The following is a 23006-nucleotide window of genomic DNA, read 5'->3' as shown; positions in this document are numbered from 1 at the left end:
GCCCCTGGGCTGGAGCCAGTTTTGTTGGCCTGTTCACAAGGGAAAAACTAATTGACTAGTGCAAACTTACAACACTAATAGGTAGTTCTGTACATCAGCAGGTATGAACTGATGCTTGTAGGTCTAATACGTCCTTTAGCCAATAACTCCATGTTACCTGAGCTGCATGCTGCTTGGACTGCTGGAACCCCTCAGCTTCTTTTGGGGCCCAGAGGCCAAAGAGGTCCAGTAGGACTCCTTCAGTCTGATGGCATCCTTTACCTCCATTGTCCACCAGCAGGTCCAGGGGTGGGTAATCTAAGCGCCTAAGTATGAACAACAGTCAGACCTTGTCCTCCCACTCGTAGGCAGAAGGAAGCTATCCAGTGAGCCATAACATGCAGGCACCAAGATGGGGTAACAAGTAGAGGCACCGAGCAGACCCCCTCCTGCTGAACGTCTCTCACCAGGAGAACTCAAGAGTGAAAGAGTGTCCAGCCCCTCAAGGATACTGGTTTCAGAGCCATGTGATAGTCCATGTCCCAAGAGCCCCAACCCTCACACAGGTGGTGAGCCCATGGGAAGGGGGACCCATGTCAATTCTTCGGGGTGTGCCCGAACAGGCGCTTACCAACATGCCCCACCTCTAGGCCTGGCTCCAGAGTGGGGCCCCAGTGACCCCAGGGAACATTGTTTTTGTTGATTTTACTCATCACAAGTGGTCTTTGGGCAGCACTTTCCCTAGGTCTTCACCTAGGATCTGTCTGCCTTGGGTGACCCTACTGGTGGCCTGAAGCCCAGGACAGGATAGCTCCTGGGTCTTTGCGACACTCAAACCCCTCCGCCACAGTAGGGTGGCAGCCAAGGGAGGGGGTCCTAGTTCATGCATCTTTCTTTTCTGTCCACATATTTTTTTTTTTTTTACATTACATCAATAACAAAAATAATACGACATTTATTTTCGTGTTTTTAATTTAACCTACAAGCTGGCTAACATTTATATCTCTGCTCTCTTCCCAGTCTTCTTATTCTCAGCTGCTCGCCGCCACTTGTTTATCTAAACTGGTGTCTCGGACCAGTAACCCCTTACCCCTTGAGCAACGCATCGACATTCGTAAGTATATTTGTTTCTCTGGCAGCCATCTCTTTTTTCCAACATGAAATAAAACACTCCTTAGTACTCTTGACATATCAAAGCAGTCTTCACAGGACTTTTAAGTGGGATGTTGTTTTATGTAACACACAGGGAACTATGTGTTGAATTACCTGGCAACACGGCCAAAGTTAGCAGCATTTGTGACCCAGGCTCTGATCCAGCTGTATGCCCGGATCACCAAACTGGGCTGGTTCGACTGTCAGAAAGACGACTACGTCTTTAGAAACGTCATCGCTGATGTTACGCGATTCCTGCAGGTGAGAATCTCAAGTCATGTGAAATGGTTTTTTATCAGAGTTCTGAGTTCAAAGAATGTGGTTTACAGAAGTTTTGAGTTCCTGTGTGGGCTGGAAAAGTCTAGGAAATGATGGTGTTTCTGTGCTTCTGTAATATCTGTGTACATCTCTCTCCTTATCTCTGTTTTCTCTCTATTTGTGTCTCTTCTTTTACAAATGTGTGCAAATCTTTCAGTATTCTGCTAATGTCAAGAAAGCACAATTTTGCAATTGCTGTGTTTCCATTAAGTAAGAAATGAAATTAAAATCATGCATGAATAAGCTTGTTCACATGACGAGTCATTAAAAACCATAGTAGCAACAGATGTAAACAGTTATGAGATGCATAGTATTCATAATTCAGCCATGGTGCTAGCGCTCATCGTCTGTCAGCCAATCAGTGGAGATGTCTGCATCTTATTCAGGTGTTGGAGCAACAAGCTTCCCTTACTCATTTCCTTAATATACATCCATCTCTGTAGCCTCTAATTAGTCTGAAAGTTTATATGTTTTTGGTGTGTGTGTGTGTGTGTGTGTGTGTGTGTGTGTGTGTGTGTGTGTGTGTGTGTGTGTGTGCGCGTGTGCGCGTTTGTTTGTAATACCTTGTGGGGACGATTTTCCTGACATATACTTCGTTGTGGGGACCAATTGCTCCTCCTGTGGACCGGAGCCTGGTCCCCACAAGGGGAAACCCTGTTTTTGGGCCAGGGGTCAGATTTAGGGCTAAGGTATGAATTGAGTTTGGGTTAGGGCTAGGGTTAAGTATGTGATAGTTAGGGTTAGGAAAAGGGTAAAGGTAAGGTTTAGGCTGTAGAATTGAATGGAAGTCAATGGAAAGTCCCCACAAAGATAGCCAGACAAATGTGTGTGTGTGTGTGTGTGTGTGTGTGTGTGTGTGTGTGTGTGTATGTAGGGGGGAAAGTATTTAAAGCTTGAGCTTTAAATCTAGCCTGTTCATTCGTAATGAACTACTGTATTCATACCTGGAGATGGAATGTGAGGCTGAAGAACAACTGAAAATGGTCATAAAAGCTGTTGAACCTGAAAACCAAAGTTTGTTGAACCAAACGTTGGAACTGTGTGTTTCCAGGACAGCGTGGAGCATTGCATCATAGGTGTCACCATCTTGTCCCAGCTGACGAACGAGATAAATCAGGTAAGTTTTCCTGTGAGTGCTTCAGTGTGAGGTGTAGATATGTAACTGGAACGGTGGAAGGAAGAGGAATCTGAGCCGCTAACAGTTTCAGAGCGTTCCAGTCTGGATTGGAGGGCTCATCATGTGACAAGCTCTAGTGCTAAAGCTATTCCCAACTGTGTTAAAGACAGAAAATGTAAAGATTTTCATTTGTGCTGCCTGCCAGGTGGTGACATAGAAAAGCAAATGTTTGCTTCGATTCTTAAGAACAAAACTCAAGCTGCTCAGATTGAAGCAGTGTGTTGGTGTGACTGGATGAGCCTGTTGAGATGTAAACTGATCAGTGGCAGCAGATCCTTATTTAAGATCTACACTTAAAAAGTTGTTTTGCCTCTTGTCTGGACTCTCTGATTATGGTATAAATTGAGTCTTAAATCAATCACCAATCAAGCTTATTGGTTTATTGGTACAGTATATTTCAGCAGCAAGTGCTTTACATCATTAAACACAAAAATACAGTCATAAAAAACAGAAAGCAAACAAACCATTGGCATTAACATGATATCATTTTCATGATGTCATTAACATGATGTCACCTCCCTGCTGTTCCTCAGCATCAGGAAGCCGAGCCGCCCCTCATGTTTCTGTCTCCCTCAGGCCGACACCACGCATCCGTTGACCAAACATAGGAAGATCGCGTCATCGTTCAGAGACTCCTCGCTTTTCGACATCTTCACACTTTCCTGCAACCTCCTCAAACAGGTCAGTACAGAAGAGAACGAGTCCAACTCTCTCAATTTTTTTTTATTTTACACAAAGATGCACTGGGAAGTTGATTGGGGGAAAAACGTCAAAATCTGATCTTCTAGTCAGAAACTACCATCTCTAAGAGCTTGTACAGACTGCATGTTGTTAGGTTTTAATAGGTGAAAGAACAATCCTTAGTTTATTTAGCTGGTTCTGCTGTTTTCTCTTCCTGTTATCTTTCCAAAATAATTGCACCAATTTCATTACACTGTACAGATCCACAGCGCCTCCTCCTGGACTTAGATGTTAGTCCCCAGCTCAGGGGCATTTTCACCATTTTCACTTCTTCTCCTGTCCTCATCTTTGCTCTGCAGCCATGTCTTTAGTCTCTTCCTCCTTCCATTTTGTTGCTGTGGACAAACTGCGTCAAACTTGTACTTAAACCACCGTATGTGAGATTAATTTTCTATATGGTTAAAAGACGGGCAGTATTAAGTGAAATCGATCTTTTTGAGCCTTGCATCGTGTTATAATGTTGTTTTCTAATCAAAAACATACGTGGAATGTGGCTTTGATTCTTTCATGCATGTTTGAGAAATCCTTTAATCTCCCATGGCAACCATTCTGGGTCCCTAAACACACCTCCCCACACAGATCCTTCAGACTAGCCAGGAGCAATTAGCAAACACCTGGTGGAACTGCTCTTCTGCTGAGCTCATCACACAAACTACTTCTCAGTGCAACTCTCCTAAGAATGGTTGTAAACGGCATAATGGAGAAACATTGCTGTGATGATGTGATGAAGGCAGTGTTGTCAGAAAGAGCAGGAGCTTCTTAAAGAGACAGTGGCCCAATTTCATGGTGTTGAGTTGCAAAGTTAAATTTCTTTTAAGTCATGTTTGATTTACAGATAAATAATAACTGTAGGTAACATAGTTACGTGATTGTGCTGTAAAATGAAAAATACATAGCAGAATATATCTTTTTTACTTCCGCTCTTTAGGTATTTACATTTAAAATGAAACCATAGTGAAATTCATTGTTTGTGTGCAGAAACATGGTGAATAAAGTTGACTGTGATTTTGAACCTTCTGAGCCAGCACAGGCAGGAAGTGATGGTGGCGTTTCTGTCGTCTCATTTCCAGGCTTCAGGGAAGAACCTGAACCTGAACGATGAGTCGCAGCACGGCCTGCTGATGCAGCTCCTCAAGCTCAGCTACAATTGCCTCAACTTTGACTTTATAGGAACTTCCACAGACGAGTCATCAGATGACCTTTGCACTGTACAGATTCCAACATCATGGAGATCAGGTAACTTAGTGTTGAGCACAGGGTTGTTCAGAAGAAAGCCCTAAAAGGGGCATCTTCAAGTTAAAGCTCCAATAATGCATTTCTTTTCAAATTAATTGAAGCTTTAATAAATGGATCATAAATAGTTCACGTTGCAGTACTTTGAATCCAAGATTAATAACCTTTCTTCATTTTTTTGACACTCTCAGCTTCAAAGTAGTACATAATTGGATTGAGGAAAGAAATTATATTTAGTTTCCAGATTGCAAATGAAAATTTCCAAACAGTCAAATGCTTTATTATTTAATAGTCACCAGAGTTCAGACCTGGATGTTCTTTATTAACTTTGTGTTTGATCTCTCCTGCAGCGTTTCTCGATTCCTCCACCCTGCAGCTGTTTTTCAATTTATATCATTCCCTCCCTCCATCCCTGTCCCCGCTGGTAAGTGTGAGCTGGTGTGGCTGGGCTGGAGGTGGAGCAGTAAGGTTTCTGTTGGATTCTGAGCCAGTTGTGTTCCTGTGCAGGTGCTGTCCTGTTTAGTTCAGATCGCCTCTGTCAGGCGGTCTCTCTTCAACAACGCAGAGCGAGCAAAGTTCCTCTCCCATCTGGTGGACGGCGTGAAGAGGATATTGGCGAACCCGCAGGTAAGGAAGTCACCTGACCCGGACGTTCCCCTGTTTGTCCGGTCAGGTGCTGCTTTGTGATGCATTTCTTTTGTGCAACAGTGTCTGCCGGATCCCAACAACTACCACGAGTTCTGCCGCCTGCTGGCGAGGCTGAAGAGTAACTACCAGCTGGGGGAACTGGTCAAAGTGGAGAACTACCCAGAGGTGATCCGTCTCATTGCCAACTTCACCGTCACCAGCCTGCAGGTGAGGCTGTCAGCTTCCACTCCAAGCAGTTTAAAATAGCAGGAAGTTGTGGGTTCTAACAGCTAGTCTGGGGGTTCTGTGGGGTTGCAGCACTGGGAGTTTGCCCCCAACAGTGTCCACTACCTGCTGAGTTTGTGGCAACGCCTGGCAGCGTCTGTCCCCTACGTCAAAGCCACCGAGCCCCACCTGCTGGAAACCTACACCCCAGAGGTGACCAAGGCCTACATCACGTCGCGGCTAGAGTCGGTCCACGTCATCCTCAGGTAGGTTCTGCTGAGGCTGTCAGGACCGCAGATCACACTCTGCTCAGTGGTTGTCATGAGTCTACCCAACGTTTCTGGTTTCATCCTCCTGCAGCGTTTAACGATGGGCATTTCTCAGATATCTTCCCCTATAGACAACACATGAATGTTGCTAGGTTTCATGATAATAACAAGAAACATGATCAGATGGAATGAGCTTGAAATTAATCGGCTGTTACACAGGAAGTCCAGTTGACAGCTTAAACCCAGCCAGGCTAACTGTCGTTTATTTGATTGATTAAAAAAATTAAATGAGATTAATCACAATTAGCATTGTGATTAATCGTGATTAATCACTATGATTAACTTTGTAATCTTGAAATGTAAAAATGCATATTTCCAAAATATGTTTTACCGTCTCAAACCAAGCATCCGTTTTCCAGGTTTTCATAATCTGGAAGGTTTAAAAGAAGTTATTTCCAAATGGAATTTGAAAGAGTTAACTATAATCTGGTGCTTTGGTGGAAGAATATTTTCCTCTTAGAGTAAATAGGCTACGTACTAATTTGGTTTTTTATCCAAATGTCCACCGCAGTGTTTTTTATTTATTTATGTTTTTTTTTATTTTCAGTAGCAGTGGTTGATTATTTGACAGTAATCTGACAGGAACAGGCAGAGAGACGGGAGTAGAGAGTGCTGTACTGAGAGCTGTAGCAACTGTGTACGGGGCGCTGCTCTAACACTGTGGCTTTTAAAACACATTTTTTTCCTGAACACACCAGTCTGACTGTAATGGCGTATCTATTCACTTGTGTTTGTGACTCTGCATTTCTGCAGGCAGCACCAGATGGCGCTGAGAGAGAGGCCTTTAGGCTGTTAGGTCAGAATAGACTCGTTTTATGGAAGGGGAAAACCAGAGTTGTCTGGGTTTCTCCTTCCAACCCTTATGGTTATGGGGGAGCTGTACTCCTGACCATGAACTTCCTGCTGTAGCTACATGCATTCTGTCCCAGCTACATCCAGTCGTCTTGTTCTCTCCACAGAGACGGCTTAGAGGACCCTCTGGATGACGCCGGGCTGGTGCAGCAGCAGTTGGACCAGCTGTCCACCATCGGCCGGTGTGAATACGAGAAGACGTGTGCTCTGCTGGTGCAGCTGTTTGACCAGGCGGCTCAGACCTACCAGGAGCTGCTGCAGTCCACCAACTCCAGCGCTGCAGACGTCACCGTACAGGAGGGTACGGCCAGCCAAACGCGTTCAAACCCAGCCGCAAAAAGTCAACGAAAAGAGTCTCAGCTTTTGTCTTCTGTCTGCAGGTCGGTTGACATGGTTGGTCTATATAATCGGTGCCGTGATCGGTGGACGGGTGTCATTTGCCAGTACGGATGAGCAGGATGCCATGGATGGAGAGTTGGTCTGCCGGTAGGAAGCGTCTCTGTTGAATTAAGAATAATTTAAACAGACAACTGGCCTAACTTGACTGCGGTTTGGTTCCAGTCTTTCTGCTTTCAACATGCTGTAGTTTCTGACTAGGTTTGGTTTGCATGTCAGGGTTCTGCAGCTGATGAACCTGACGGACTCCCGGCTGGCTCAGGCAGGCAACGAGAGGCTAGAGCTGGCCATGCTCAGCTTCTTCGAACAGTTCCGAAAGATCTACATCGGCGACCAGGTGCAGAAATCCTCAAAGGTGAGGCACTGCCCACGGCTGTGGAGCGGGCTGGATCACAGGAAGCCTGCGCTGTCGTGATGCAGACTGACATTTGTTCTCCCTCTTTAAGGCACAAACTGCAAATTGTGAACTTCTCAGATAAGTGGTGGAAAGTAGAAACTGTGGTGTTGGTGGTGTTTTTGTAGCAGTTGTGTCTGTAAAGAAATCATGAGTAAGCTGTCCATCTGTGGCCAGAGATCTGCTAGGCTGCAACCAGGAAAGGTTTTCTGAGAAAAAGAATTAAAGGGGCCATTATGTAAAATGGATGTTTTTGAGCTTTACATCATGTTATGATGTTATTCCTTCATCAAAATCATACCTGGAGTGTTGCCTTGATTCTTTCATGCATGTTTGAAAAATCCTTTAATCTCTATGGCAACCATTCAGCTGTGCAAAACGCCTGGGAAATCTAGCTCCGCCTCCCCTTCAGAGCTGCAGTTTCCAAGCTTCAGAGCTTCGACTCCCCAACTCAACTCCTTCAGACTAGCCAGTAGCAATTAGCAAAGACCTGGTGAACCTGCCCATCTGCTGAGCTCATTATAGGAGCAACACTGGTAAAATGGTTGATAAAAGGTTAATAGAGGAGCCATGTTGTGATGACTTCCACTTCACAACACGAGTTTCAGAATGAGCAGGAGTTTTTAAAGAGACAGAGGCCAAATTTCAAAGTCTTAAATTACAAAGTAGAATTTCTTTTAAGTCATATTTGATAAATAGCATTTTGATAACAACTAAAGGCGACATATTTACTTGGTTGTGCTACAAAAAGGGTCTGTAGCCTGAAAACACATCATACTGCCCCTTTAAATCCCAAAGCAGAGCCAGAGGTCTCCAGCTCTGTCCTGCACATCTTGGTTAGGCTTTAGTTTGGCTCTTTATCCAACAAAACCTTCTGAAAAGGTTGTCGCACCTCAGAAACTCAGCTTTGAACATCATAAAATGTAATAACTAGTATTTCAGCTGCACACTGCAGGAGGAGCAGGTCACATGACTGACAGATGGGTATTCCCAGCACAGGGTCTCTCTGACTTTTATTATTTACAACTAGAAAATAATCTATAGGGCTTATACTACAGATTTGCAAAAAAACAAAAAACAAAACTCAGCTGATTGGTAAAACCTGGGCACAGATGGTAGAACAAGTATGAGGATCTCCAGTAGCTGTCATTGAACAATGGCTGAGGAGCCGAATCTGATACTTCAGATCACACTGGGACGTCCCTGTGGTGGACAGCCTTCAGTTTTTTCATTTTCTGATTGCATAAAAACATAAAAACATGCATTTAGGTGGATAAGTTTCAGTGGGAATGCAGACTTTTACAGCAATAGACAGATTTGTGAGTTTGTGAGTTTTTGTTTTTGATTAATTTGTCAACTTTTTTATACAATCTAAATGACAACTGTTCTTAAAAATGATTGTACATTTAGGAGTATTCAGCCACATTTTGCAGGTATTGCATTCCATAAAGCTGTAAACAAAGACTAAAGACACGCTGAAGATGACTGTAGGTCAGGGGTCAGAGGTCAGGGGTGTGCAACCAGCGGCTCTTTGGATGTTCCACAGTGGCTCCTAAGAAGTTTGTGTTAAAATAAGGACGATGATTTCTTTGTATGTTGCCTCGGGAGAGAATCGTGTGGTCATCAGACATCCAGCACCTGTAGGAGGTGAAACCTGATGTATGTCATTGAAACATGTTTGTTTTCCAGCTTTATCGACGATTATCAGAAGTTCTGGGGCTGAACGATGAGACGATGGTCCTCAGCGTCTTTATAGGGAAAATGTAAGAGGCCTCAGTCTGAGGAGTGTTTTCCTTACACCACTTTGTGTCCCGACTGTTTTGACTGGTTCATTTGACTGTCTGATTCTTTTCTTCCAGCATTACAAACTTGAAGTACTGGGGCCAGTGTGAGCCAATCACGTCCAAAACACTCCAGCTGCTGAACGACCTCTCCTTAGGATATCCTTACTGAGTGTGTGGAAGTGTGTGTCTCTGACTTCTGTCCGGGTGTCAGGTCTTTCAGAATCCTGACCTGGGAATAACTGGCAGATATATTGGACTTCCAGGATAACAGAAGGACAGAATTAGGAGATCCAGTTCAGGCTGAATGCTGTTCTCTTCAGAGTTAACCTTCATATACCACATCGCTGCTGCAGAAATCTGTTCAACCATCAGAGCTGCTAATGTTGGTTGACCAGGTTTCTGTCTAACCTCGTCAGCTTGTTTATATCTGTTCACAGAGAGACACTCACTTTCATTTTAGTAGTTTACATCAAAGCATGACGAGCCTCAGTTAGTCGTCCTGGTCTTCATATGTGCTGTTTAAAAGGAGAAGAGCTTCCTGCTGCTGGTCAGGATCCCACCAGGATGTGAGTTTCTCCTTGACTTCCTGTTTGTGCACATACAGCAGCGTGAGGAAGCTGGTGAAGCTCAGCGCTGTCCAGTTCATGCTGAACAACCACACCGTGAGTATTTCCCTGGACCGGGTCCAGATCACACTTCCAGAGTGGAATAGCCAACCATCACAGTCACACACACTAACAAGGGGTGTGTGTCGATATTTGTGCTGCAACAGAGTGAGCATTTCTCCTTCCTGGGCGTGAACAACCAGTCCAACCTGAGCGACATGCGCTGTCGGACCACCTTCTACACGGCCCTGGGTCGCCTGCTCATGGTCGATCTGGGTAAACGCAAACACACACAGTCAACCTTTAGCCTGTTGGCTTGTCTCTGCCGGTGGGAGTTTAATGGTGGGGTGTGTGTGTGTGTGTGCGTGCGTGCGTGCGTGCGTGCGTGCGTGTGTGTGTGCAGGTGAGGACGAGGACCAGTTTGAACAGTTCATGTTACCTCTGACCGCTGCGTTTGAGGCTGTGGCTCAGATGCTGAGTACGAACACATTCAACGAGCAGGAAGCCAAGGTGAGGTGAACACACACACTTCCTCTGGTTGTTCTGGTTCTGCCCCAGCACACTAACGGTTCCCTGTCCGTCTCTTCTAGAGGACTTTGGTGGGTTTGGTGCGAGACCTCCGAGGCATCGCGTTTGCCTTCAACGCCAAGACAAGTTTCATGATGCTGTTCGACTGGATGTATCCTTCCTCCTTCCATCCCTCCATCCCTTTATCCAGCTGCTGTCTCTCTTCTTGCTGTAACTGACCTAGCTGAAGTGTCCTTAACCAGCTCTGCAGATACCCAACGTACATGCCCATCCTGCAGCGGGCCATTGAGCTGTGGTACCACGACCCGGCCTGCACCACTCCTGTCCTCAAGCTAATGGCAGAGCTAGTTCACAACAGGTACACACTTCCTGTCATGCTGAGTAGACTAAGACTCTGGAGTTACTGTCATGAACCCATTGGTTCCACCAGACTGGTTCCAGTTCTAAACTGGCGTCAGTAGCACCATTTCCATTACAAACGTGCGCAAAACGTAGTCAATATTCTACTAATGTCAACAAAAAAAAAAAAACAATTTTGCAATAGCGATGTTTCCATTACGTAAGAAACGGGATTCAAATCACATGTGAATAAGTTTGTTCATGTAATAAGTAACTTATCATTCTGCTACCACTTCCTGTCGCTGTCTGTGGTTTCCACCTGGTGTGAAATCAGACTGATGATCATGTGACTTATGTGATGCGAAAGAAGTGTTTACGTTACAGTTTTTTTAAAATAAATATTTCACATTTATTATGAAATATACAAAGAGACTTTTAAACTATTGCTCCACACTAGACATGCAAGGGAAAAGCTCTTTGCAGAAATTCTAAACAAAGACTAATAATGAATTTTATTTGCCACAGTTGACAGACTCACAAACCGTCCTGTGACTGAACCACCTGAACTCCACTCCAACAGGTGGTAGATGTAGTTTCTATTGCCATCCAGCAGGTGGAGCTGCAATATCAGCTGACTAATAAGAAAAACAAAGAATGATGTGATCATCTGGATGGATGAACACATAAACAGCCATCCTGACAATGTCTCCATGAAACATAGAAGATTAGAAATATGCTGAATTAATTTTATTCACAGTTTTATTAACTTTTAACATGGTACTGTGATTTTCAAACTTTTATACTCCATACTGAGCACAAGATTATTGTGTTTGTTTTACTTTAAAATATTTTACAGGTTCCAAATTGTTCATGTTTACACTGTTAAAAGTAACATATGCCACCATGGCAGTTCATATTGGCAGGAAAAAAAAAATTATAATTTAAACCTATAAATATTATTGGGTTCCTTAATTAATTATTTGTGTGCTACCTATTACTAAATTTAATATTTAGTAATAAATGATTTAAATATTGACATATTTATATCAATAAGGAATCAAATTGTGACCCAAAGAATCTCAATTGAATTGATCTGTGAGGGTCTCTGCTGCGTCCGTCTCTACTTCCTGCTGTGTGTGATGTCAGACAATCAGTTTGTTTTCTCTGCAGATCGCAGCGGCTTCAGTTTGACGTATCGTCACCAAATGGGATCCTGCTGTTCAGAGAAACCAGCAAGATGATCACCACATATGGTATTTGGACTGGAATGCAGCCTGAAGTGTGATGGAAGCTAACAGTAGCTAATGGTAGCTAACAGTAGCCTGTTTGTCCCCCAGGGAACCGGATTCTGACTCTGGGCGAGGTTCCTAAGGACCAGGTGTACGGCGTCAAGCTGAAGGGTGTCAGCGTGTGCTTCGCCATGCTCAAGGCCGTGCTCAGCGGAAACTACGTCAACTTCGGGGTCTTCCGTCTCTATGGCGACGACGCTCTGGACAATGCCTTGCAAACCTTCATCAAACTACTGCTCTCCATCCCTCACAGTGACTTACTAGTATGTTGAGTTTTTTCCTGCAGTTAGACAGGATGTCTCTAATGGCCTCAACGTCAAGCCACTTCTTTGTTTTTGTGGGATGCTCTCTGTTGATGCTTGCTTCCTAATCAGTCTGGAATCTGGTTTCAGGATTTTCTGCTATGTGTGTCTGAGTCCCTCATGTTCATCCTCATCTTCTTCCCGGTGCTTTTTTTTTTTCTCTTTTCTTTTTGTTTTTCCTTTGTGACTTCTTTCTTCTGTCCTTCCATCCTTGTGCACTTTCTTCCTTCTTCATTTCCTTCCTTAAATACTTGTACCCTGGCTCCTCATCTTCCTCATCCCTTCCATACTTAATACTTCTATTTGTCCTTCCTTCTTTCCTCCCTTGTATCTTACCCTCCATTATTTACTTCTTTTCCTCCATCTGGTTTCATATTTCTCAGATTCAGATTCTATATTTAATGCCTGCCCATAAATATATTGCAATAAGCTAATAATTAATTGCATGATAAATTAAAATTAGTTTGATCATTTCTTTTCTGATGATTCATATTTTTTGAAGGGGCATTTTATTTATGGTTTTATTTTGGATATTTAAAATATGTTCCAGTTCTAATGTTAAAAATTACAGTTTATTGGAGTTTGAGAGGGCAAACTTGCATTATCACACCATTTTCAATAAATTTCTTAAAAATGGTCTCAAAACAATAATATTATTGTTTATCACGGTAATTAATATGACATTTTATTGTCCAGTAAAATGTGCTATTGGGACAGGTGAGTCCACACAGCCTTAAAAAGTCTTAAATCATTTTCTCTTTTTTTTGTAAGCTGGCCTTAAATACATTAATAACAGCTCTTAAACTTTGCAGTGGCATGACTGTTGAATCTCACATGTTTTCTGGTGGGATTTTTGGTGAAGCCAAAATTTGAGTCGCCTGGTTACATCTTTGTTTTCTGAGGTCTTAAAAAGTCTTAGGTTTACCTGCAGATGTTCTGATGAAAGTTATTGGATGTTAATATTTGATAGTTTAGAAGGACTGAGACATGTAGCGGAAACCAGCAGGTGGATGTAGATTTCCTGACCAGTGTCCAGCAGTGAAATCAGTAAGTGTGTGTGTGTTGTCTGTCTCTGCAGGATTACCCGAAGCTCAGCCAGTCCTTCTACTCCCTGCTGGAGGTTCTGACTCAGGACCACATGAACTTCATCGCCAGTTTAGAGCCGCACGTCGTCATGTACATCCTGTCGTCGATATCAGAAGGCCTCACGGCGCTGGGTGAGTCCCGGTGGCGGTCCGGTCTAACCGGGACGACGGGCCGATCTGGGTTTTCACCTGTCTCTCTCTTTCTGTGTGTGTGTGTGTGTGTTCTCAGATACGATGGTGTGCACCGGCTGCTGCTCCAGTTTGGACCACATAGTCACCTACCTGTTCAAGCAGCTGTCACGCTCCACCAAAAAGAGGCCTGCTCCCATGGCAACAGACGACCGCTTCCTGCACATTATGCAGCAGCACCCGGAGATGATCCAGCAGGTCAGACCAATCAACTCGCAGCTTCCCGTGGTGGCGCGCTGTGTCCGCTCAGACTGACCGTCTCTGTGTCGTCCTGCAGATGCTGTCCACTGTGTTGAACATCATCATCTTCGAGGACTGCAGGAATCAGTGGTCCATGTCCCGGCCCCTGCTGGGCCTCATCCTGCTCAATGAGAAGGTGAGCTCCTCCCTCTGCTCTCACCTGCTGCTGTCTTTGAAGTGTGTTTCAACGGATGTGTGTGTTTGTGTGTCCTGCAGTATTTCGCTGACCTGAGGAACAGCATCGTCAGCAGCCAGCCTCCTGAGAAGCAGCAGGCCATGCACTTATGCTTTGAGAACTTGATGGAGGGAATAGAGCGAAACCTTCTAACAAAGAATCGAGACAGGTGGGTTGGGTTTCAGGCTGTCTGTCTTCCTGAGGGCCGGGGTCCCTTCAAGCAGTCTGTGCTGGTTAAACTACAAATCCCACAATAACTGCAGGTGAGAAGTGACCCTGTTAATGTCCATGTTGGCTAACTGGAGCAGAGTACTCAGAGTCGATTTGAAGCAGTATTGCTTAAAATCGACTTTCCTCTCCCATTCAACTCCTTCAGACTAGCCAGCAGTAATTAGCAACACCTGGTGAAACTGTGGATCTGCTGAGCTCATTATAGGAGCTACTTCTTAGTGCAATGCTGATAAAAACGTTGTGAAAGGGTTAATAGAGTAGCCATGTTGTGATGACTTTCTGAAGGCGGCGTTTCAGAAAGAGCAGTTTTTAAAGAGACAGAGGCCCAATTTCAAGACTGTAAATATCAAAGTAAAATTTCATTTTAGTCATCTTTGATATGTAAAGTATTGTCATTACAACTGAATGAAGTTAATATAATTACTTGACTGCTATAATATGGCACTATGTGACTGGAAAAACACACAGCACCGTCCCTTTAAGTGGGCCAGTATGTTCTGGTACTAATAGAACCTTCCAGTGTAGTGAGACTTTATTTATGCCCGTCCACCTGGCCCTCTGCTCTCCTTTTGCAGAATCTGTTTTTAAAGTCGAACTCTTGTAAAACCATCTGAATCTTTGATCTGTGATGGTTGAAGTTTAAAGTCGTGTGTGTGTGTGTGTGCGTGTGTGTGTGTCCATGCAGGTTCACACAGAACCTGTCCGTGTTCAGGAGGGAAGTCAACGATAGCATGAAGAACTCGACGTACGGCGTCAACAGCAACGACATGATGAGCTGACATTCCACACAGCAGAGCCTCACCCAGCCGCAGAGCGGGCGCCCCCCCTGCCCCCCACCCTGCATCCTCCTCCCCCCCACTCCCCCCAGCTTCCTCCCTGGGCCGGGCTGCCTAAGGGAACATCTGCTCATCCCAACACCACATTGGCTAAACTTTCCCGCCTTCTTTTTGATATAAGCATATATAAATATATACAGATCTATTTTAAAGCCAGTCCGTGTTGGTCTGACTCACCTGGCGGAGGGGGGAGGGAGGGGTGGGGTCTGGTAGTGGGGGGTGGGGGGGTTGCATGTCTTGGCACGTCTTGGCACTCTAAATCACTGACAGAGGAAGGCAAGAGTGCTGTGGCTGAGAAACGGAGGAAACGGGACCGCAGAGGACGAACACCGGTAACCGTAGTAACCCGCTTCTGCCTGCCTTGTATAGAAAACACACAGAAAAAAAACAAAACAAAGTGTAAATTTTTTTTCGTAACATTTTGAACAATGTTTATAATGATCGAATTTAAACCAGATGATGAGTTGAGGATTGAACCCACGTGTGATTGAGCTTTTTACAGTGTAGTGAGTTAGTGCAAACTGTCCGTCTGCGTGGGGGGTGAGGGGGGGCAGAGGTACACACACTAACAGAAAGGGAGTCAGAGCACCATGCTGTACATTTTTCTCAGTCTCTGCTTGAAGTGATGTAAATAGTTGTGCAGCAGCAGGGAGGCAGCTCTTAAAGGAACATTCTGCTGTTTTTATTCAGTCCAATCTTTCAACATGGCTCCTAAACGTTAGCCAGCAGGAGGAAGCAGAGAAATCTCCCACGTGGGTTTGCTGCTCCTCGGTTCTTCTTAGTTTTGGAACGTGACACTAACTAACTTCTGGCTTTCCCCACAAACGAATATTAATACGCAGCCAGTGTTCTGGCTGGGTTTCACCAAATCGCTTCATCAGTGAGAGTAAATCAAACGTTAAGTGGTTCTGATGTGATCCCACCCGGACTCTTCTGTTTTCTCCAAGGGTTTCAGTCATGCTAGCTTTTCATCCATTTTGATCATAAGAAGAAAAGCAGTCTTTAAGAGGTATTCCTGTAACAGAGACCAAATATGGAAGTTATCTGTAATATAAAACAAAAACAATCAATAAAACCTAAAGAATGCAGAGTGAGCATTAACACGCATAAGATTAGAGGCGGACTCTTCCTCTGCTGTAGTTTTAAACATTATGGAGTTTTTTTTCTGAAGGAGTTAAAGAAACATCTGTGCGTCATTCCTCACTGCTGCTTTGCTTTCCAGCTGCAGTGAAACATCTGCTCAGTGTTTCTTTCTTCCCTCAGTCTTCTACCACCAACCAGCACTAAGTTGCTCTGCAGTGTTTCTGCTGTCCTGCCTGAACGCCGTAGAGTCGGGAGTCTGAATGTGGCAGCTGATCAGAAAGAAAACCCAAACAGAAAAACAAACCCCCCCCCAGCAGATTTTTCCTTTAAAGCCTGACGGTCCTGCAGGCATCACACACACGCCTGCTGCTTGATGACGTGTAAGCAACATGGTCGCAGCTCCGTTTCCCCCTCTGGCAGGCTCGGTGCAGTATCCACCATTTTGTTTACACTCTGGATTCCTCGGACCCCCGTTTGGGTCCTGCAGTGAAGTCCTTTTGGTGTGTGTATGTGTGTGTGTGGAGTGGAGTGGCTCTCTGTTGCCTGGTGTGTGTGTTGTCACTTGGTGAACTTGCGGTAGAGCTCAAATGGCCAAGGTGTGTGTGTGTGTGTGTGTGTGACTGAATGATCAGAAGGGGAAGCCAGCGTGGAGACATGGAGACCAGCTCAGCCTGAAGAACCTCAGTAGAAGTCGGGACAGTGTAAAGGCGTCTCTTAGCAACGTGTGTTACTCTGTACGATGTTGCTGCTAACTGTTTGTGACAACTAGCTCATCTCTAACCATGTCAGCACTCACGGATGTTCCTAAGTTTGGTTTGTGTCCCTGATTTGAATGTGTTGGGTCCATAGAGTGAATAGCTGTTTGAGTTGTTTGGATGTCTGCTACATATAGTGTAAGCATTGTGACTGCAAATAAACCTCATTGATTTTTACAACACTGCTGAATGTGGGTTTGTTCCTCTGGATCTTCATGCTGATCCTCAGCTGGCTCAGAGGTCTGTTTTTCTTTCCCCAATATCAAGGTTTCCCCCAGAAAACTTGCTAAGCCCGGTGGTTGGGTGGTAGGGTAGGGCAGTCGTTCAACCAGCGGCCCGTCATGTTTTTGAGTTAAATTTTTTTTTTTTAATTTGACAGGAAATAAGAAAATATCACTTGAAAATCATGTGTTATTGAAAGATTAGAAGATTAACACCTGAACACCAACTACAAAGTTGGTGTTTGCATTTAAAAATGCAAACATTAAAAAAAAAAAAAAAACTTTAATAAGCAATGTTTAGCCTGGTTGGGGCACAAGTAAAGCCTGGTGGCCCGCCAGGCTTATAATACACTGGGGGAAACCCTGCCAACACCTTTAGCTCCTGTTAGGGATTCACTTTGCAAGAACCCACAATGCTACAAAATTGATATTGATTCAGTCTCATTCTTTTGACATAGATGCTGCCTTTTGCTTTCCAATTTCAGTTTCCTAGGAGTGCGTAGGGTTATGCTCAGCAGTCGATTCCTTCTGTCTTTTTCTTGTCAGAAATTTGCAAGCTATGCTATTTGACTGGCAGCTGATTATGATTGAAAAACAGAATACATCTTATGATTAAAACAAAAAATATATAAAATGAAAAAAAGTACATTTTTATACTTGAATTTTTTTTATCTTCTCTCCAACATTCTGAGGACCCCCAAGGAACCACAGCCCCCACTTTGAAAAACACCACCAGGTTTAACAAAGGTTTGGTTGTTTAACAAAAAAAATAACTAGCTAGCTGGATATCAGCTGGAGCAACTGATCAAATTTAGTTACCTGATCATATTCAGTGTAAAAAGACTTGAGCTAAGTGTCTAATCAGCCAGGGCCTTCCTACAATTCCATCTGATTCTCATCAGCACTCCGTCTGCAATTTCTCCCATTTCAACCCGGCCAATTTACAAATTAAAATAATGTTGAAACAAATGTAAAAATGATTAAATGATCATGTGTTAGTTATTTTGGAGATAAAAAGGTCAGTTTGTTTTTTAAAAAATTACTAGTTCTACTTATGTGGAACTATCACTTTTTCATCAATGATAAGCAATTTACTTGAAACAATTTTCTATATGTTTCTTAAAATTTTGTTTTATCTTATTTCAAGTGAATAAGAAAATTAGAAACTGCACAAAAATTATTGGTAAAATTGTGTTTTTAGACTTAATTACTTTGTCATTGCACAAAGACAACAGTGAATTTGGCAACAAAATGCTTGGGTACCAGAGAATACAGAAAAAATACTGAAAAATCTATATGTGGGCATATATATATATATATATATATATATATATATATATATATATATATATATATATATAAACTGGTGCAGGTAAAACAAAAGATGAATAAAATAAATACATATATATAAAACATAGCATTTTGAAATGGTCTTAGTGGGGGATTATTGGTGTTGAGCAATCTGATGGCCAATGGGAGGTCACTATTTGGTTGTACAGCGGATGCTGCAGAATCTCCTGCCAGACACTAACCATTAGCACAATTAGCTAACGTGAAATCTTTTCCTCAGCATATTAGTCAGTTCATTCCTCTGATTTCTTCCGTCTTTCCTTCTGGAGCTACAAACAACAGACCGGACACACTGCGGTAAACTGCTTATTTATTCCAATTACCACCAACGTTATATTTTTACACACAATTCTATCTGAAGCGAGCGCTGGATAAATCTTAAGAGGAAATATAAAAAAGCTTGATGGTGAACAGCGTTGAGCAAACTGACAACATGCAATGTCTGCTCAGTGCCTGCAGTTCATCTGATGAGGGTGAGACGGGTCCATACTGGTGTTTGCTGGTTGAACTGGAGGTTAGCTTTTTGCCCGTTTGGATGTGAACACTGTGTCGTTGTGGCCTTCTCTGTTTCGGGCGATCTCCACAGCAAAGAACTGGACTCTGGTGGCTGAAATCACCAAAAACACGATATTCACTTTCTGCCCTGAGAGACGCCTTTGGTCCACTGAGACACTCCAACTCACCAAATATGGTGTTGTCCTCGCTGTAGTCCTTCTCACAGTCCAGACGCAGCAGGGTGCCGTAGTTGAAGTCCTCCACGATTCCCTCAAACTGGTTGCAGAAGGGGCGCCAGGTCTGGGCGTGCAGCAGCAGTGGGATGACGTTCATATTCATCAGTTGGATCAACAAGAAAAATCAATCATGCAAATCTCATCAAGTTATTATTCACTTTAGATTAATATTTCTTGTTTCACTGCAGACGTTATGATCCCTGAAGTCTCATGTTTTGTTTTTTTTTATAGAATGTCTTCGATATGACTGAGAAACGGACTGAGAAACCAGGAATCCTCTGGAACATTCCGCTGCAGCAGAACCAAACTGACCTGCTTGGCTTTGTCTGACTTCAGGTCCTCCTCTTTCAGCCGCTTCACATCCAGGTCTTTGAAGGTTTCTCTGAAACTCGAGTAGATCTGGTCGTCCACCTTTGTCAGCTTCAGGAACTTGGGATCGACGGATGAGATGAGCTGAAAGAGAAGGATAAAATGTTGGAATCTGGAAGGGAACGCCGTGGTGTGATCGGTTCTTAGCGGGGCAGTGGGATCGTTACATTGAAGTAGACCTCTGCGTGGTTGTAGGCCTTCATCGCCCACATGACTTCAAGCCGGGGCTGAAAGAGCAGAAAGGTGGATCAGTGTTTCACCCACACATCCAGATCTGGATCTGACAGAAGACACTCACGTCATTTCCGTAAGCTTCCGCCGGCAGAGACAGAGCGTGTGCAGCCGCCGAAGCTCCCTCCACCCCCTGGAAACAAACACACACACACACACACTCCTGTTTAGATGGATGCAGCAGCCAGAGTGGAATCAGAGTGTGTGTTTCAGTAGTTGTGATTCTGTGTGTGTGTGTTTCCTGGACTATCAAGAACTTTAAATGAATCGTGTTGCCACCAGTGCAGAGCTTGTCTAACACTGCCAGCAGTCTGACAGCATATGCGGTGGAATGTATAGAACATGGGGCTTTGTTGTCATTCAACTGCATATACATATTGAGCGAAATTTCACTGCAAGACTCCAATAAAAGTAAATCAAAGAAGAAATAAAAACAAAAACAGAGATGGGAATGCAACTTGTAATGGTGAGATTACAAGTGTATCTGAGTATTCCCCCTTTGGGCTGCTTGGGACAGCTGGAAAAATATTTTTCCAGAGAAGATGAGGGGATCACTGGTGGGAGCCATGGGTGGGACTGCTGCTCATCTGAAGTAGTGGGCTCCCTCCCAATTTTACCTAAAACACCACCATGAAACCAGTGTAAAAACCATCAGAGAACCATTATGAAGCCATTATGAAGACCAGAACACTGAAACGTTGGACCTGTGATCAGGAAGCTCCCAGCTTCAGGGGAAACGTCCTCTGAATCTGGACATGCAGTTCCTCACAGACCACTATTTTTCTGCTTGTCAGTCTCAACACGTGTTTTCGTGAATTCTCGCGGTTCTTCGCTTAAACTCGCACCCTACTGTGTTTTTTTCCACACAGGGACTCCGTGTCCTTTAACCAGGACCAGCTCACAGACAGACACACCACACACAGTACATGAAAACACAACAGTTTCTGATTAAAGTCCTACCAGAGCTGCTAGTCCCTCATGCGACGCCATCTTATTCCAAACAAAGATAGTCTATATGGCAAGATGTATCACTATGTGTCGGGCTAAAACCGGAGTTGTAAAACACAGTCTTCAAATTAGGACAGCGTAATATTTTGGTGTTATAACAGTCTTCATCAAGCTGCTACAAGTAGTCCTGTTAAAAGTCTATTTAAAAATTCAGTTACTGGAGTGAGACATGTAACATTGTTCACTTGAGCCTTTTCGGCCACAGAGTGAGTCATCTGAACGTTCTAAGTCTTCGTGTTAAACTATGACACTTCGTGACGTCCCAGGCCTTCTTCTTCTCTTGCGTTTACTGGCTCTCTCCCTCGCCCCCTATGCCATTTTTTCTCTCTCTCTCTCCTCAACAAGCCTAATGCACTACCTTCACACCTCAAATTCAATTCAAAAATACTTTATTTATTCCGAATGGGAATTAAATTGCCACTTGTTTCTTGTTGAGCCATCCGCTCCTTGTTTAGTAATCAAGCTCCCCAACAACTTATTCTCACTCTCTATTTTTTTTCTTAAATACTTCTACATCAACTTGATGCATCTGGGTCCAATGGACCTTACCACAGGGTCCGAGTTTCATTGGCTAATGCCCATTTGACGTCACTGCGCAGCTACCACGTGCTTGACCGTCTCACAAACAAAAGCTAAAGTAGTATACACAATGCTAATGTAGATTGTGGACTAGCAGACCACAATCTACACAATCAAAGGTTTTGCGACAGAACTCAAATAAGAATGGTTCTCCACTGTCAGTGGGGAATCTGTACAGGCGATGTCAGGTATCCTGATCATATTTGTGGAGATAAAATTCACAGATTTCCCAAATCTGATACGGAATGCCTAGCTTGGCTCAAAACTTGTGCACGACCGCATTTGCAGCTCAACCGTCGTAAGATCAATAAAAACAAAGGAGTATGCGCTGGTGTAAGTATTATTACTTTGCTTTCTTTGTGTTTAGTGAATGGGGATATTTTGAGTGGCCCTGCCAGACTGGCGACCTGTCCAGGGTGACCCCGCCTCTCGCCCGGTCTCACCGGAACGTTAGCTAGAGATAGGCACCAGCACCTCCCGATCCCTTTTGAATTTTGATGCTTGAAATATTGTAAGGTCATAAGGAGGCCTATAATGTGTGAACAATGACCCCCAAGTCTGAAGGAAAGTCAATAATAAACACATTCATTATGAAAACCTTTTAGCTAAGTACAGCATAATGGCAGTACCAATACAACTTTCACACCTTGAATCCTGTCTGTTACACAGTCTTACGTTAGCTGAACAGATCAACATGCAATGTGTACCGTATCTGACATACATTAAAGATTTTATTTGACCTGAAAAGGCTTTTTACTAAACTAATCGTGTTAGCCACGCTAGCACCGAGTAACAGGCCTAGGCACACTCAAACATTTGCCAACAACAGAAATCACTGATTCCAACAGTAACCCTCAAAACCATGAATGCCCGACTTACCCAGCCTTGCAAGAAAAATAGGCATCAGTGATCTTGTCCACAGCTATATTTATGCTGAGGTGTGAGGATCTGCTGTTTTCCTCATTGATCGGTAGCATTTAGCTGCGACGCGCACAATGTTGGAGGCAGCGCGTGGCTCAAACACTTTGATGTCGTCCAAAAAAGATGACATGAACTTGTTGGTTCCCCTGTCCATTGTCGTGGCTGATATTTTGTGAAAATCCGGCAGAAAGGCTACACTAATCGACCCAGAAATACTTCGTAGAGAGTCAGTTGAAACGAAAGACGCCATGTTTACACATAGAAACTAAGCCCTGCAAGGCTTTGTTTGTGAGACATGCAGCCACGTGGGACTGTCGAGGGGCGTTTCTGGGCGGGGCTTGGTAAAACCTAACTTTGACTTGATAGAAGTAGCGGTTTGTATAATTCTTGCCAATTCAGCAAATGTTCAGGAATTAACCATCCCATCACTCCCCTGAAGCTATGCCATCCTGGGCAGAGAGCCATATCTCCTAATAAAGGAAACCTTCAAGCTAGGTACTATAGAAAGTCAAAAGTGTCACTTTTATTAAATGTCTAGATAAAAGTCACGCTGTAAAATCCCTTCAAAACGCCGTTTGACACTATCTTCTGAATAGTGAACATTTTGGCATTTATTCTGGTCGTTGAACGCTGTATCAGGCGTCATGGAATGGTGTCACGAGTTTTTTATGTGACCTTTGTAGCCAGATTTAAAGCAAAAGTGGCTTTCCATAGAGTCCCACTGTTTGTCGC

At 43.8% G+C, this 23006-nt stretch overlaps 2 protein-coding genes across 5 annotated transcripts in view; one reads left to right on the top strand and one right to left on the bottom strand.

The window, feature by feature from the left end:
* Positions 1-17046, top strand: part of xpo7 (exportin 7) — a 30250-nt gene extending 13204 nt beyond the window's left edge. For 2 of the 4 annotated variants that reach the window (XM_015031817.1, XM_015031816.1), the window contains exons 3-28: positions 1000-1093; positions 1226-1392; positions 2501-2566; positions 3203-3307; positions 4438-4603; positions 4951-5024; positions 5108-5227; positions 5309-5455; positions 5546-5718; positions 6741-6934; positions 7014-7119; positions 7249-7384; positions 9113-9186; positions 9283-9363; positions 9806-9869; positions 9980-10088; positions 10216-10322; positions 10403-10491; positions 10591-10698; positions 11850-11932; positions 12017-12231; positions 13349-13487; positions 13585-13742; positions 13822-13920; positions 14001-14128; positions 14876-17046. In XM_015031817.1, the coding sequence (XP_014887303.1) occupies positions 1000-1093; positions 1226-1392; positions 2501-2566; positions 3203-3307; positions 4438-4603; positions 4951-5024; positions 5108-5227; positions 5309-5455; positions 5546-5718; positions 6741-6934; positions 7014-7119; positions 7249-7384; positions 9113-9186; positions 9283-9363; positions 9806-9869; positions 9980-10088; positions 10216-10322; positions 10403-10491; positions 10591-10698; positions 11850-11932; positions 12017-12231; positions 13349-13487; positions 13585-13742; positions 13822-13920; positions 14001-14128; positions 14876-14969 (3096 nt within the window). In that variant the 3' untranslated portion in view covers positions 14970-17046. The remainder of the gene's footprint in view (positions 1-999; positions 1094-1225; positions 1393-2500; positions 2567-3202; positions 3308-4437; positions 4604-4950; positions 5025-5107; positions 5228-5308; positions 5456-5545; positions 5719-6740; positions 6935-7013; positions 7120-7248; positions 7385-9112; positions 9187-9282; positions 9364-9805; positions 9870-9979; positions 10089-10215; positions 10323-10402; positions 10492-10590; positions 10699-11849; positions 11933-12016; positions 12232-13348; positions 13488-13584; positions 13743-13821; positions 13921-14000; positions 14129-14875) is intronic. The other 2 variants (XR_001424896.1, XR_001424895.1) reach the window with 2 other exon arrangements.
* Positions 17047-18728: 1682 nt separating this feature from the next.
* pbdc1 (polysaccharide biosynthesis domain containing 1) lies at positions 18729-20893 on the bottom strand. The gene is made up of 6 exons (XM_015031828.1): positions 20727-20893; positions 19834-19899; positions 19703-19762; positions 19479-19619; positions 19119-19230; positions 18729-19042 (listed from the first exon to the last, which is right to left on the bottom strand). Exons 1-6 carry the CDS (start codon positions 20754-20756, stop codon positions 18951-18953), a joined length of 501 nt encoding a protein of 166 aa, XP_014887314.1. The 5' UTR covers positions 20757-20893; the 3' UTR covers positions 18729-18950.
* Positions 20894-23006: the final 2113 nt, after the last annotated feature.

The sequence above is a fragment of the Poecilia latipinna genome, unplaced genomic scaffold (assembly GCF_001443285.1).
Source record: "Poecilia latipinna isolate Pla-1442-1.1 unplaced genomic scaffold, P_latipinna-1.0 Scaffold218, whole genome shotgun sequence".
NCBI lineage: Eukaryota > Metazoa > Chordata > Actinopteri > Cyprinodontiformes > Poeciliidae > Poecilia > Poecilia latipinna.
This window is presented reverse-complemented; position numbering and strand designations above follow the sequence as displayed.

Bases quoted from the DNA above. Each gene is read 5' to 3' on its own strand.
- pbdc1 (XM_015031828.1), bottom strand. From the start codon at position 20,756: ATGGCGTCGCATGAGGGACTAGCAGCTCTG. The intron at 19,763-19,833 runs GTGAGTGTCTTC...CTGCTCTTTCAG, and splicing joins CGGAAGCTTACGGAAATGAC to CCCCGGCTTGAAGTCATGTG. The intron at 19,043-19,118 runs GTGAGTTGGAGT...TGGTGATTTCAG, and splicing joins CGAGGACAACACCATATTTG to CCACCAGAGTCCAGTTCTTT.